Raw genomic sequence first — 16,781 nt, 5'->3', positions numbered from 1 at the left:
CAGTTGTTAATATTCTTTTTTTACAAAATTAAAATTAATCACTTATATATTGGAAATCCTACGAGACTAGGATTTTCATTATTTACGAGGGTTTAAACGTGAATCGAGCACAAGATACTAAAAATAAGATGTAATCAGAAACAATATTTTTTGCATTTTGTACACGGAATTTGTGTCACAATTAAAATTCTATAATATTTAATACATATGGACGTGTATAGTTTCATATCAATTTGCTCAGATACGGACAAGTTTCATGTACTCCAAATCCAACAGTCAATTGCAAGATTTCTATTACATAGGGGCTTAAATATTTGACTTTTAAATACAAGGGTGGGTGACCGTTAATATTTGTATGATTTTTACTATGCGGGGGGCATAAATGTATAATTATTTTGACATATTTCTCTAACCAGAAGCCGAGAAAAGCGCTGAAGAGTAACAAAGTATTCATATGCACGTGCAGTAAATAAAAAATGCACCTCCTTCATGAAAGAAACAATAACATAATAATAACCAACTTACAATAACATATAATAAGGATAATAGTAAGCAAAAAAATTAAGTAATAAAATAAGATTTCTAGCCCCGTAGCTAAATAAACTTTTTATCAGCAGCAAAAATATGATGAACCCAAATGGAAGGGTTCTGAATTTAGAATTTCCTCTAGCACCAGAAAGGAAAAAGAATACACACTTGCTCTCCAGTGGAAAAACTACAATCACATACAAATGACTAACAAGAATATGGCCATTGGAATCAACATCCAATGCCTTCTGCTATTATCTCCCTAACAATCAATTAAGCTTTACAATGATTATGTTATTAGAAATATATTTCATCTTACAAATAATTCAAAACCAAACAAAAAAAGGAATTGCTGATGACCAAATAGCCCTTCATGAACTGTCAAGAGTACTCACATTATGGTGCAGTTGCACTTGGATTCAAGCTTTGGAGGATTCAAGCTATCACTTTTAATAGGAGCTCCAACAATGCGAGTTGTGGATTTGTCTGTTTTTTCATCACTTTCGGTGTTGGTGTCATTTTGAGGAGGTTTTGCGTCCGTCTCCATCTTCTGCCTAGTCTTTTGAGAAGACTTAGAATTACGTCTACCTGAGATTCTACCACGCGGATCCCTTCTATCAGAATTCGCTTTGCCCACTATAGTCACCGTGGGCCGCGAATCTTCCAACAGGACTGAATTCTCTTTTTCAATAGCTATATTTGCAGCTCGATATGCAAGGTCGTGTACAATGGAGCTACAGAACAGTATTGTATCAGTAGCTTCTTCTAGGGTCAAACTTCTTGCCTTGTTTCCACCTTGCCCCTCCACTGTAACAGTTGATTCTTCTGTCACGAGAGATAAAACTTCAGATACAAAAGAGCGAACTAGTGGATGTACGTACACACCTTAAACTTTTAACAGGATTAAGGGAGTGTTTAGTACGAAGGAAAATGTTTGCTATAGAAAATGTTTGGAAAATAAGTGGGTCTCTTACTTCTAGTGTTTGATAAGTAAGCAAAAAAATATTATCCCAGGAGCACTTATATGTAATCTAGAAAATGTTTTCCTCCATACCAAACACACTAAGGAAAACTTGATTGCCCAAGTCATTTGGTTCGACATTTAATACGCATCCGAGAAGGGAAAACCTTAACAAGGAAATGAATATTTACAATGCAAGAAATATACATACCGACAATGGCGTCCTTATGATCCATGGAATCAGCTTTTTCAACAGTTGTTACTATTTCATCGCCATCACCAGACGCTGCATGCAAGGACTGCTCATTCAATTCATCTATGCTGCTCTCCGAGTGCAAGGAGCAAACATCAGATTGTGAATCAGGAGAACCCACATGACCATTCTCAATTTCCAGCTCAGATATTGCATCTAGTGAGCTCTGATTCGAAGAAGCCAGAGTCTCCACTTTATCAACGGAAGAATTTGACACATCTTCCCCAATAGGATGAGTTTCAGAAATCAAATCGCAAGGCTCCACATTCACAGAATTGTCTGAGTTGTTTGCCAAGTTTTCACAATTAATATATGAACTGGACTCCTCAAAATTCGCAATTGATGGCACAGATCCTGTGTGATCCACATCATCACTCTCAGCATGAGTGCATAAGTTGTCCACTTTTGTACTTGCCCCATGTAGCAGTTGTTCTTCTCGATCAACATATGCTACCCCAACATTCTTTTGCAAGTGGGCAGAACCAGACGTGTCGGAGAACTCTTCAAGGGAACTTGTAGCGATGCTTAAAGTTTGTACTGCATGACTTGAAGTTCCAGATAGTGATGAGGTGGAGCTTTGGAGCTTTCTATCAGTCTGATTCCGATAATTTTCCAAGTCAAGTTTCCTTCCACTTAATTGTCGCTGGAAGCGAGTCTCTGTATGACCAGTGGAGCCCAAGTCAATAGATGATGAAGCCGATGTACTGCCATACCCAGTGGAGCTTCTCAAGCTGTTCACTGCATCTCTTACATATGATAAATCATCATAATTTATATTAGTGGCAGAAAGTGTCCGGTTCCGAACAATGTTCCCCTTCCCACTACTTGATCTATTCAGCAGCACTGAAATACCTGCACCTTCCGGTTTCTCAGCATTGGGTGATTGAGCCATTGCTTCATCTACATTTGGCTTCACATAAGCCTTCTCACTCTCATCAGGACTCAATCTATGATGACAATCCCCTAAGTTGTTCCCGCCAGTTGCTTCTGAGGAATCATATGAATTCCCAGCTGGCTCGGAACCATCAGCTGGTCTGTTTTCTAGGATTTCTGCCATTGTTTCAGGAGAATTCTCACCAACTATCGAACTCAATGGGAGAGTAGCACGCAATTGTACTTCTGAATGTCCACAATCTGGACAAAGCTTCAGGTCTCCATCAATTGATTCAGTGTCAAAGTACCACTGACCACATCTAGAACACAGTACAGCATCTTCTAGAGCATTTATATGTGTCACACTTGCATTAGAGTTCAGGACCTCCAAACCTGCTTTCATTTCATCATGTGGACTGCAAATTTCAGAGGCATCAATTTGAGAATCAACCCTCAGGTGACCATCAGGTTCACCAAGTGGACTGCAAGAGACTCTATCATAGGTTTGTTTCCCAAGATCTTCATCTGTAGCATCAGCCTTATCAAGGACAAAAATTTCATCCTGTAAATCAGCATATGTCGTCTTTACTTGATCATTACTTATATCCTCCTGGTTTTGCTCACTTCCTTCATTGTCGTGTAGTCCAACTGTAGCTTGATCAGAGCTAGCATTACTGCTAGTTGTGATAGAGGAGTTCCTGGAAATTACAGAATGATGTGGGGTGCTGGCTTTTCCAGCGTAGAAGGTTGAACTGGGCACACTTGATAAGAGAGGCCTGAACATATTCTGGGGAGCTTTTCTCTGATCCTACAATGCGATTGTTGCAGGGGTGGACTTCAGAAAATATATTTTCTCAATAAACTTAAGAAGAAAGATATACATACTTCCATGCAGTGATTATTTAGCTGCAACTGAGTGCTTGTATTTGCTTACTCAGTAAAATTAAGCGCCGAGAGCTATAATTTGTTCTATCAAATTCAATGCTTTCGGTGTTAGTGCAACAGTGCCAGTGTACAAATATCTTTAACTAGTTTGCTGAGGAGTTTTACTTGCACTGGGGTGATACAATGGGTTAACATCTTCAGTTTTGCAAGTTTGAAGATGTTTACTTGCTAGCAATGCTACACTCACTTGGTCACTTCCCGAGAAGACTAACAGAAATGCTAATGAAGGAAATAAGAAGGTAAATTGACAAGAAAAAGAACAAGCAGGAGCAAAAGGTTAGTGATGGTGCCAAATATTTTGGTCCCTTTCTTAAGTGGTGTGCTGGCTTTTGTTTGTCGAGTAACACTCCAATAGCAGAGATCGCCTAACTCAATCTTAGTTTGGGGTGACTTACTTAAAACCTCAGTGTAAAAAGATGTGCCTTTAACTACAAGGTTTTGGATAATAAGATTACAGTTCTTTTGAACTGTTGCTCTTCCATTCCATGACATATAACTGGTCCTTCAAATAAATTACAGCAACAACCTTTATATGTGATTATGCATGATTACCCAACACTCTTGAGGATTCCAGACCTGAGGTTGAACCTAGAAAATAAATAATGTAGATCGTCTTTCTTATCAAGGTTAGATCTACTAGTTCCATTGGGAAAACATACTAATAATAAATGTAACATACCCAGTTCTTCATCTTTTGGAGTATTTTCAGGGGAAAAGAGTTTGTTGATAAATAACTTTAAGAAACTATTGCTAGTCGGACTAGTAAATCTGTCTAATAAATAAATAAATATAAACAGAAATTAAGCTAAACAAATAAATAAATGAGAATTTAATAAAAAAATAAGTCTATTTTCAGTATATAGCTGTTCTGAAATTTATAAAAAGTGAACGAAATTCTCAACTTTTAACTCACTTTTTGAAACTAAAGTGAGTTAAAAGTTTCAAAAAGTGAGTTAAAAGTTGAGAATTTCGTTCATTTTTTATAAACTCACTTTAAACAATGAGGTTTTCAGAATTTTAATCTAAAAGGGAATAAAATGCGAGTACGATAAGAATAAATTGTTTCTGAACTTCCTATCAACATAATAAGAAAATAGAAATAAGTTTGTTTTTTGATAACTTCCTTCTCAAGGGAATTAACTTATTGGTATTAAAAAGAAGAATACCAAATTTACATACCTTTCCCTTTCCCCTTCAAACAGAGTCATTTATTGTAAACAAATGACACGTGCAAAATGCAATTGCATGTCTACAAAAAATTCTTAGTAATCAAAGTAAGGAAGGAAAAACAATAATTTGCCCTACTTATCATCCAAAGGCCAGTGTGTTGCCATCAAATTTTTTAGGCTTTGCAGACATTTAAGAAAACAAAAACAAAAAACAAAAAAAAAGAGAAAATATTTCAGGCTATGGGGTTTAAAGGACGTTCCGAACTTACGTGGTAGAATAACCAACTATCCAAATAGACAAAAGACTAAGATGTTAGTTCTGTAAGATCCTAGATGTTAAATTGTAGCCCCAGACTCAGTGCTACTGTGCTATCAGTATTTCATTGATGTAGTAAATTACTCCTCAGTAGATTTAGAAAATTTTAGAATATTTCCAAGAAAGATCCTTATCGATGTTTCAAGTGTAATAAAAATGTACGTCACCTGTTTCAAAAAAAAAAAAGGGTAATAAAAATGTCAAAGTTGTTCAAAGAAGGTTTTTTTTTTTTTTTTCAAGGAAGTATTAGGCATCGATAAACCAAAACTAACTTCCAGCACCATTGCATACTTCCTGAAATAGCAATATCTCTTTAAACTTTCTGCTTGCATTTTTGACAACTAGTCCCAAGCATCAAGAAGATACAACCTAAAGTATACCTACCTGCTGCCTCCCCCCCCCCACCCCCACCCATCCCACCCCACCACCCAACCCTCATTTTTAACACAACTTGAGAATAGTGGTCCCATTTCCAATCAACAGTCGGTCCTAGTGACATCTTTATGTTAAAAAAATATAGAACATTAATGCCAGGTTCATATTAGTGTTCATGAAAAAGAAAGTAGTATGAAAAGCCTAACACATCACAATTCACACGTGAGTTTGTGGATGTGTCTTTACTACTACCAAGTACAATTCCCTAGGTTGTGGATCACTATCCTAACATCCTAGTGATACCTAATGCTTTTGATTGAGAATTAAGACCTAATTTAATACTTTATGTAAACTAAGTTGTTAATTTGTATTTAATCAAATTCTTCTCATTTCATTCACTTTTTATCATATCTTAGCTCCTAAACCAAAATGTTCATAAAGCATTTTCTCATTGAGATTAAAGTACAATAATTATTATATCTAATTTACTATATGAATTTATATAACATTTATTCCTTTTTCAAGAATCATTACGTATTTATGAGTAGCTTCAGAAGCATAACAATCCAAAGTCTTATACAATTAAAATATAAATTAAAATTCATAATCAACAGAAAAAACTTATTTCACTCCATAAATATAATAGTCATTTTTAGTAGACAAATATTCTTCTACTAATTATAACTATATTTACAATGGAGCTTAAAATGTTTGTTGATTTAATGCATATAAGATTATCATGCGTAATATTTTATAAAACTTATAAAGTTGACTTTGGGTAGCTTTACTTTAGAGTGTGATTTTTCACTCCCAAACTTGAATTTTCATACGTTTACATATATCGTTGGCAATTATAATTCATCTATTGATACTTATTGTGTACTGAAATCTAATACGTGTTTTCTAATATATTTATCACAATAAAATAGACATCTTTTACTGGGTTGAACTAATAAATATATAAATTTATAATTATGATCCATATTGGAATTTTAGTTATTAAAATAAATATGAATATTGCATAAAATACGGAAACTATTGTCAGTCAGTTTTCACGTTATGAGTGTGTAAAGAACAAAAAAGTAACCGTATAAAAAATATTCTTATTGTTGGATTTTTGGGTCGTTTCATATGGGCTGACCCGACCTGATTAGGAGAGATAGGGTAAAGAGGTTAAAGAGATAAAACCTGCACAGAAGTTATCCCACACTAATTAACCTCTACGGTTATTAACGTCGAAAGTGGGGATAGCGGTTTCTCTAAGATAATTGTCACGCCCTGACCATGGTCTGGGCGTGACACGGCACTCGGTGCCTTGCTGCATGTGACCGAGGGAACCACATGGCATGCTGAATCAACATGGGGCATGAACTGATGTGGAATATAAGATAAGAATGCATGACTTGTGAAAACCATGGAGTTCAATAATCATAAGTCTGAAAATACTGTTATATCATGAATGTGGAAATATAGCAATGTAGCCAATGAGGCTAACTTAACTGAACACCCCGCATAGAATAACCAACTATCCAAATAGACAAAAGACTAAGATGTTAGTTCTGTAAGATCCTAGATGTTAAATTATAGCCCCAGACTCAGTGCTACTGTGCTATCAGTATTTCATTGATACAGTAAATTACTCCTCAGTAGATTTAGAAAATTTGAGAATATTTCCAAGGTAGCTCCTTGGTAAAATGTGGTATGTCAAGAAAGATCCTTATCGATGTTTCAAGTGTAATAAAAATGTATGTCACCTGTTTCAAAAAAAAGTGTAATAAAAATGTTAAAGTTGTTGAAAGACGTTTTTTTTTTTTTTTTTTTTTTTTTTTGTTCAAGGAAGTATTAGGCATCAATAAACCAAAACTTGTAACTTCCAGCACCATTGCATACTCCCTGAAATAGCAATATCTCTTTAAACTTTCTGCTTGCATTTTTCACAGCTAGTCCCAAGCATCAAGAAGATACAACCTAAAGTTTACCTGCCTACTGCCTCCCCCCAACCCCCACCCACCCCACCCCACCACCCAACCCATTTTTAACACAACTTGAGCATAGTGGTCCCATTTCCAATCAACAGTCCATCCTAGTGACATCTTTATGTTAAAAAAAATAATAGACCATTAATGCCAGGTTCATATTAGTGTTTCACAAATTCTAGTAACTACCAAGAACGGCAAGAGTAAAGGAATATGTAATATACCATTTGCCGGATTGCCATGTCAAAGGATCTCTTTGGAGCAGAACTTGAGGATACTACTCTTGTTGGCTTCTTTGAAAGGCCAAGAGCTTTCTTATTTTGGAACCCACTGATACTTCTTGGACCTGAACGATCTGGACAGCTCACAGGAATGGATTGTAGAGAATCTATGTCGTCATCACCAAACGATGCAACTGAACCTCTACTGTGAGAGCTAAAATGGTCACGATCATGACTATGCGATGAACTGACACTTCGAGAAGCAGTCGGGGACATTGATTGTCTTCTGGATGCAGGAGAAGACCCTCTCACATAAGAAGCAGGGCGATCACCCAGTGAAGTACGAAGATTGGGAGGTGCCTCCAAGGAAAATCCTGGAATATTTGACTGCCACGCCCTAATCTTTGGTGATGAAGAGTTTCCTCTACTTGTCTTAACAGGAGAGGTGCCCCTCACTCGCGATGGAGCTGCGGTACCACTAGAGCCCGTGCTCATCCTCCGAGGAGTTGGTGTAGAGGATCTTGGAGGAGGTGTTGAGTATTTATTAGGTGAGGGAGACAGTTTCCTTGTCGGAGTAGAATGCCTCAAATTAGGCGGTGGACTTGAATGAGGTGAGGGAGACGGTTTCCTTGTCGGAGTAGAATGCCTCAAATTAGGCGGTGGACTTGAATGAGGTGCTGAAGATGGTCTCCCTCTTGATTGATCAGCAGTATAGCTAGACCTAGGAGATGGGCTAAGGCGATTCGGACTGGGGCTACCTCTACTACTTCTGTAACTCTTGTCCATCTGTCATTCAATCCATATGAAAGTTATTAAATTGATTGTGTTAGCATTAAAACAGGAGCTTCATACATTTGATATGGTTAGGTAGCATTTAGTACGTTATTTGACTATAATCATCAATATAGTTCCCATAAAAGGGAAAGGAAAACAGTTGAACGAATAAATGCTCACCGTTGATGATCTAGAGATTGAAATGGGTTGGCTTCTAGGCCGGCCCCTCTGCTCATGATTAGTCCGGCGTGTCTCATGCCTCTCGTCATCCAATGAAGGAAAAAGAGGAGTCTCCGGAGGGGTCAATAACCTTTCATCAATAACTCAGCATATTAGGCATGAGGGGTATATTGAAGAATAACGACCATGCTAAAAAAGAAATAGATATGTCTCTGAAGAGAATAAGAATGCATTTAACTTTCTAAAAGTCCACTTTAGACTTAGATTGAACGAGCCTACTCTTTCTGGCTCCAAAGCTTTGGGATCGTAAACAGAGAGAAGTTTTTAACTAAATTAGAAACGTGGATATAAAGTTTGGACAAGCATGCAGCCATTGAGCAAACTATGCATTTGAGTTCATTTTCAACATTTATGCACAAAATGACAAAATAGGGGAGAAAGATTAAATGCTTGAAGGATAAACATAACCAACCAGTCATAGTCATTCTTATCGCCCTCCGCATTAAGCAGGTCACTACTCTCTCCTCGAGCTGGAATTGATATTCCGAGCTTATAATCCGAAAAATACCTCAATTTAGTCGCTGCCAACAAAGAGCAATATAATCAGGCAAACTAAACCAAGGACAAAACAAAGCTCTAAAATGTAAAACAGAAAATAATGCAACATCTTACAAAATAAGTCTTCAAAGTCATCATTTGGTTGAAGCAAGAAATTATCTTTTTCACTGGTTTGCACCTCATTAAACAGAGCAAGATCATCATCCTTCTCCTTCAAATGAATCCCACTTTCAAGACTGCGCCCTCTGTTGTGATTTTCTGTCTTGAGCTCCCTTCCAGGAGAACATCTGATAGCCGGTGAAGGAGGCATCACAGTGTCCCCGTCAGCTTACTCAATACTAATAAGTCAAACTTCCCCCAGGAATCCCAAACTAAAATAGCATAGTATGTCCCCCATGAACAAAAAACGAGCAATACTTCAACCACTTCAACTAAACCCTCTCAACTGTCACTTGGGAATCGAAAAGCTGACTCAAAAGTTTAGTAGGAACTCAAATTACTTCAAACTACCTCCATTACATACAATTGACACTTGCTTGATCCCTGGAACATGAAGACAAAAACAATAGTCCTTGCCACCTTGCACCTTTTTGTCTGAGCCCAAGGCCAAAACTGATTTCAATTCCAAAACCTAAGGCCAAAACTGATTTCAATTCCAAAACCTAAGGCCAAAACTGAACTTTTAGCCACTCAGTCAACTCTATCAAGAATCTTGGCAACAAAACCAACAGTTCAACTCCAAATGCCCAATCACTATAAGCTCAGATACAACAAAATCAAGCAGGAATTCCACACACACAAAAAAAGAATAAATAAAAATGCACAATTCCACAACTAGTACCTCAAGAACCCTAACCCAATCACAAATTAAATAAAAGCAAGTCAATTAACAGTCCCCCTTGAGCTTACAGCCTCATCAAAACTGAAATTAGCATTAATAGAAAAAAAAGCACTCAAACCCCACTACTCCAAATGCTCAGCTTAAAACCAAAAAGCTTGAAACTTGAAGAAAAAATCTGAGCTTGAAAGAAGAAAAAGATCAAGAAACAGTAGAAACCCAAAGCTGGATCTACAAGAATTTGTACAGATCAGCAAAATGCAAAGATGGGTTATGAAACAAAACACAAGTGAACCCAAAAAAGCATTTTTCCAAGAATGCAAATGAGTTGTAGTGGATCAAAAGAGAAGTAAACCCTAAGAAACCATTTTCCCAATAAAAAACAAACACCCCACACAAGTACCAACACTGAATTTTTGCAGTAACAGCAAAAACAGAAGCAATTGATGGTGATAATGATGAATGAGAAGTGGAATAAACAGCCTTTTGGTTTTAGGGTTTGAATAGTAAATTTACTGTTTTGCTTCTTTCCTTCTCAGCAACAGCAAACTTTCCCTTTTCTCTCTCTCTCTTTCTGCTATCTTGATACTTCCCTTTCTTTTTTTCTTTTCTTTAATTTGGATATAATTACAGTCAGATAATATTCCATTCCAATACTAATTCAATGATATTAGCAGCTAAACAGATTTTTGTTTTGTTTTTTGTTTTATGTAGTTTGAGGTTATGGAGTTACAGGCACAGTTTCATGTTCATGAAAAAGAAAGAAGTAAGAAAAGCCAAACACATCACAATTCACACGTGAGTTTGTGGATGTGTTTTTATTACTACCAAGTACAATTCCCTAGGTTGTGGATCACTATTCCTAACATCCTAGTAACACCTATGCTTTAAATTGAGAATTAAAAGTCTTAGTTTAATACTTTATGTAAACTTAAGTTGTTACTAATTTGAATTTTAACCAAACCAAATTCTTCTCATTTCATTCACTTTTTATCATATCTCGTGCCTCCTAAACCAAAATGTTCATGTTCATAAAGCATTTTCTCATTGAGTTTAAAGTACAATAATTATTACTCCATCCGTCTCAATTCATAAAGCACTCTTTCTTTTTTAGTCAATTCAAAAAACGATGATAACTTTCTTTGTTTAGTAATAATTCAAATAACAATTCAACTTTTCAATTTACCTTTTTTTTTTCCTTAATGAAATTATTTCTAACCACACAAATTTCTATAGTTTGTTTTAGACCACAAGTTTCAAAAGTGTTCATTTATTTCTTAAACTACGTGTCTAGGCAAACACCCTCATATAAAATGAGACGGACGGAATATATCTAATTAATTAAATGAATTATATACCAAATAGTTGTTCTTTTAAAAATAAATTTTATGGCATAAGGAGCTTTGGGAGTATAACAAATCAAAATCTTATATATTTAAAATATAAAAACAAAATAGAATTCATAATTTACAGAAAGAAAATTGGTTGTCTCCATAAATATAATACTAGTCATTTTTAGTAGACAAAGACTATTACTTTTGGACTAGACTCTTATTCTTCCACTAATTGTAGCTTATTTACCTTGGAGCTTAAAATGTTTTATCGATATAATATAGTAAGACTATTGATATTTAATAAAACTCAAAAAGTGGCCTTGGGATAGCTTTTACATTAGACTGTGATGTTTTACTTCCCAACTTGGATTTTCATACTTTTTCATAAATCGGTAGCTATTATAATCCGTCTATCAGTACTTATCGTATATGTCAATCGAATACGTGTTTCCTAATGTATTTACAATTAAATTGATATCTTTTAACTGGGTTGAACTAATAAATAATGTAAACTTGTAATTGTGATCCATGTTGGTATTTTAGTTATTGTAATAAAAACGAATATTGCACAAAATGCGGAAACTATTGTCGTCATTTTTCCATTTTATGAGTTATTGTCGTCATTTTTCAGTTATGAGTGAGGAAAGAACAAAGAAAGTAATTGTGTAAAATGTGTTCTTATAAAGTTGCGTTACTAATTTATTGAAACAGATAAGAAAGGAAATATATTAATTTATGTGGAACCTAAAGGAAAAAAAATATTGTAAGTTACTTCCAACTCTAGTAATTGTTTGTCTATCTAATTTCTTTTGTATGAATTAAAAAGTTGATTTTTTTTTCTTTGCCTTGAAGAGTTGCTGAGATATCAAAAATATGATTTTTATCAAATGAATTTTCAAGGATGGAATAGATTTTGGCCAAAATTCATATACTAATATTTGAAAAATTATGCATATATATAAGATGATTTCGGAAAATTCCTGTATTATTTGGCTTCAGACATAGACTAATAAATTTTACAGAAAAGACTCAAAAATGTCATCGAATTATCGGAAATGGCTCATTTATGTCACTCATCAATAGTTTGGCTCATTTATGTCATCGCCGTTACCAAAATGACTCATCCATGTCATTTTCATTAACGCCGGTTTTATAATACCATATAAATCAGCCCAATTTTAAATCCGAAAATAATAAAAAATCCGACCCACCCACAACCATCTAGAATTAAATCAACCTAATTTTAAATCCCAAATTAATAAAAAATCGGACCCATACACCCGACCCACCCACAACCATCTAGTTGGAGGTCACGTATCATATCTGGTATTGTAAAACCGGTGTTAATGAAAATGGCATGGATGAGTCATTTCGGTAACGGCGATGGCATAAATGAGTCAAACTATTGATGAGTGCTATAAATGAGTCATTTCCGATAGTTCGATGGCACAAATGAGTCAAACTAATGATGAGTGGCATAAATGAGTCATTTCCGATAGTTTGATGGCATATTTGAGCCTTTTTAGTAAATTTTATTTCAAAAAAAATAATATTCCAATAGTATAATATCGCATGCAACCAGAATGAGTTAAAATACCTCGTTGATTATGGAATAACTAACCTATCAAAGAAATACTACTTGACAAGAAAGGACAATTTCTTGTGTGCCTTACCAAAATAAGCTAATCTCTTCATACTTCGTGATAACACGATGTTAACATATGTTAAAATAATCAACTTTTTACTGTATTACTATTATGTAAGTCTGATATAAATGTCTCTACTAATGTGATCATTTATAAACAGTAAAGGAATATCGGATAATATCATATGCTTCGTAGATTTTATTTTCATTTAACTTGAAATAAATTCTATTCATCTTTAAGGAGTAGATCAGCAATTATAAACTTCCGTATCAAAATAGTTCTCCATCATTACTTCAATAAATAATGACTACACGTTTTTGTACATATTGAGTAACATTATCATAAGCTGAAGAATTGATGGAAAGAAACGCTGAGTTGTTTTGTTCTAATCTTTCACTATTTATTTTTTGGGTAAGTAGCTATTAGTCTTAGATACACAGTAGGAAAGCTAAAAAATATGGCCCCTGATAGGCAAGCCAACTATTTAAAAAAATCACGGTATTGTAATAACCAATAAGATCATCATTTGCTTTAACATTTTGAAATTTGTTGTCATTGTAATTGGTAGGTGAGGTAGGCTTGTCCATCATATCATAATAGATAATGGATAAATAAGTTTAGTAATCTTTCTCCATCCAATGTCCATGTTAGCCAAATAGTGAATACTGACGTGATTTTGGGTATAATATGACATGACAAAATATATGAAATATGATAAGTATATATTTTACTTATCATATTTTCTTGCCTAAACAAGTCTTCTTCTTGTTCATGGCTAACACACCGATCATGTTGGGTGTCTTTTCACAATACCACACAAGTGGTTTTAACAAGCTTTAAATTGGCGATGCTACTTTATTTTGTTGTTTTCTCAATAGTGATTTTTTAAAATAAGTTCAGTTTGAACTTTCGCACTAAAAATTTGGGGGATGATTTCCTTAAGCTCTTTTGATAAAATCTTGAACTTAAGGCCTTGTTTGGACATGATTTGAAACCATGGTTTGAAACATGATTTCAAACCATGTTTGGACATACAATTTGAATATTTTAAGTTGTATTTTCTCGTATAGACATAAAAACCCCACAAATTGTGAAAACTATCAAAACATTCTCAATTCTTATACAATCTTACCAAATGAGCAAATCATAGTTTATAACAAAATTAGTACACTATTAGAAGACTTTTCTAAAAAATGCAACATCAATTAATCAAACTTTACTTCAATAAAAACAAAAATTTAATATGAATAGTAATGTAACTACTCTTTAATATAATCTTCCCACATAAATTAAAGGTTGGTAGACATAAATAAAGGTTAGTGGAAGTTAATGAGATTGGTAAATGATTGATGGGGGTAATTGTTAAAAATATTTACTAACTTATGGGTATTTTTTTTACAAAATATAAACTTATGGGTTAAATTTTTGTATTTAAAAAAGTTGAAACCATAGTTTCAAACCCCAAACCATGCTTTTTGGATGATTTGGGGTTTGAAACCATGGTTTCAAACCATGACTGAAAACGCATGTCCAAACGCTGGTTTCAAACCATGATTTGAAAATTGATGGCCAAACTCCTACTAAGTAAACATGTTGCGTATTTACAGGTAAACCTAAAAAATTTGTGAAATCTATTTTTGAATATTTAGTCTATTTTCTTTTAAATATTAGCAAATTTATTTCAAATATAAGAAATTATTATTAACAACAAATGCTGAGACAATATCAATTTTATCAGCGTAATCATTAAAAGTTGTAATTTTAATTTATAAAATAAATAATATGTAAAATGTAAAAGTCATATAGGGAAAAATGTAAGTGTGTCAAATGAAATAAAGAACAAACAAATTAAAATAGGTTTACTCAAGTAATATTTATGTCAATAGTATTTGCATCGAAATAATTAAATGAGAATAAGTGATGAATCACAATATAATCCCGTCATTTACATAGTTCTTTTAGAATTAGCAATAACACAACAATAAGAACATATTTAGTGTAATATCATAAATGGGTCTGAGAAGTGTATAATGTATGCAGGCCTTTATCCCTACCTTTGTGAGGTAGAGAGACTGTTTCCGACAAACTCTTAACTCAAAAAAAGTAGAATTGAAAGGACATAACGACAACAACCAGCAAGGTGAGCAGTCAAAAAAAGCAATAGATAATAGTAAAAAATGAAGAACAAGACACACATATTAACTAATACTACTAAGTAAAGAGAATAAGAGTAGAGACTAGCCTCCACCACTCCCACATAGAAGTACAACAATACTTAGGAGCCGTTTGGACATGATTTCATCTCATGAGATAAAATCATGTTTGGATATGCAATTTAGATTTTTTAAGTTACAATTTTTTTTATAAACATAAAAACCGCACAAGTTGTGAAAACCAGTAAAATTTTCCCAATTCTTATACAATCTTACCAAATGAGTAAATCATAGTTCATAATAAAATTAATACGCTACTAGAAGGCCTTTCTAAAAAAATACAACATCAATTGATCAAACTTTAGTTCAATAAAAAGGAAAATTTAACATGAATAGTAATGTAACTACTCTTTAATATAATCCTTTCACATGATAAACATGATTGGTAAATATATTTTACCAACTTGCAGATTAATATTTAATACAAATGATTGGTCAACATGATTGGTAAATATATCTACCAACTTATGGGTTTTTTTTTTACAAAATATGAACGTACGGGTCAAATTTTACATTTATATTTTTTGAAATCATAATTTCAAATCCCAAATCATGCCTTTTTGGATGATTTGGGATTTCATCTCATGAGATGAAATCGCATGTCCAAACGCCTACTTAGATACCAATTACCGGAAAAAAAAACTTGGGTACCTAGAACCCGTTTGGATTGGCTTATAAGATGGTCAAACCAGCTTATAAGCCATTTGTAACTTATTTGGGTGTTTGATAAAATAAAAAACAGCTTAAATTAAGTTAAAAAGTGTTTAAAATAAGCCAAAACCAAGAAGTTGCTCAACCTCAACTTATTTTTTTGGCTTAAAAGTCATTGTGGTTTGACCAACAACTTTACCCTTTTATCCTTTATATTTTCTGTTAATTTCAATACTACCCTTACTTCTAAAAACCCTTTAAGCACTTTTATCCAAACACGTAACTGCTTATTTATAAAATAACTTTCAGGTACTTTAAGCACTTATGCTAAAAAACTATTTTTTTTCCAGCTAATCCAAACGAGCTCCTACTATCTTTGTACCCAAAAACTCGACCTCCATGTCTTCTTATTTAGGATAATGTACTAAGTAAGCCGAGAACATCAAATAAAAAATGAATATTTCTTTTACATAACTAAGGGATGGTTTGGTACGATGGATAAGCAAAAATAGTGATGGGATAAAAATTTAGTACCATCTTATTCTTTGTTCGGTTACTAAAATAGTGACTGAGGATAAAACAGTGAAATTCCCAGGATAAAATAGTGAAATTGACTAAAATAGCTCTGGGGTTCTCAAAACTCTTTTTCTACTACATAAGGTGGAGCATATTTTTGTAAACAAACAACTTTTTCTTAAAAGTTATGCAATGTATGTTACTTTTAATACAACAAACCAAATAATCAATAAAAAATAATATCAGAATAACTAATCCCAATATAAATAATTCCAGTATAACTTATCCCAACATAATTAATCCCATCATAACTTGCGTTCAAACCAAAGCACCCCTAAAAGTCTAAAACGAGTTAAATCAATAATTTACAATCTTCTAATCATTCAAAATTTAATTAAACTTAAATTTAATAATATTACTTACCAAATTCGACCAACTCAAATAATAATACCAA

General features: G+C 33.8%; 1 protein-coding gene across 2 annotated transcripts; it reads right to left on the bottom strand.

Annotated features, from left to right (window-relative positions):
* Positions 1–561: 561 nt before the first annotated feature.
* On the bottom strand, positions 562–10,739 carry LOC132641245 (uncharacterized). 2 transcript variants are annotated; one of them, XM_060358158.1, is made up of 7 exons: positions 9,792–10,736; positions 9,244–9,760; positions 9,044–9,152; positions 8,572–8,701; positions 7,621–8,403; positions 1,701–3,423; positions 562–1,353 (listed from the first exon to the last, which is right to left on the bottom strand). In XM_060358158.1, the coding sequence occupies exons 2-7, from the start codon at positions 9,437–9,439 to the stop codon at positions 920–922; spliced, it is 3,375 nt and encodes a 1,124-aa protein (XP_060214141.1). In that variant the 5' UTR covers positions 9,440–9,760; positions 9,792–10,736; the 3' UTR covers positions 562–919. The 2 variants fall into 2 exon arrangements, with proteins under 2 accessions (XP_060214141.1, XP_060214142.1); XM_060358159.1 differs by having other exon boundaries at positions 562–1,350; positions 9,244–10,739.
* Between the last annotated feature and the right edge of the window lie 6,042 nt (positions 10,740–16,781).

The sequence above is a fragment of the Lycium barbarum genome, chromosome 5, assembly GCF_019175385.1.
Source record: "Lycium barbarum isolate Lr01 chromosome 5, ASM1917538v2, whole genome shotgun sequence".
Classification (NCBI taxonomy): domain Eukaryota; kingdom Viridiplantae; phylum Streptophyta; class Magnoliopsida; order Solanales; family Solanaceae; genus Lycium; species Lycium barbarum.
The sequence above is the reverse complement of the archived record's forward strand: the minus strand, read 5'-3'. Positions and strand labels throughout refer to the sequence as shown.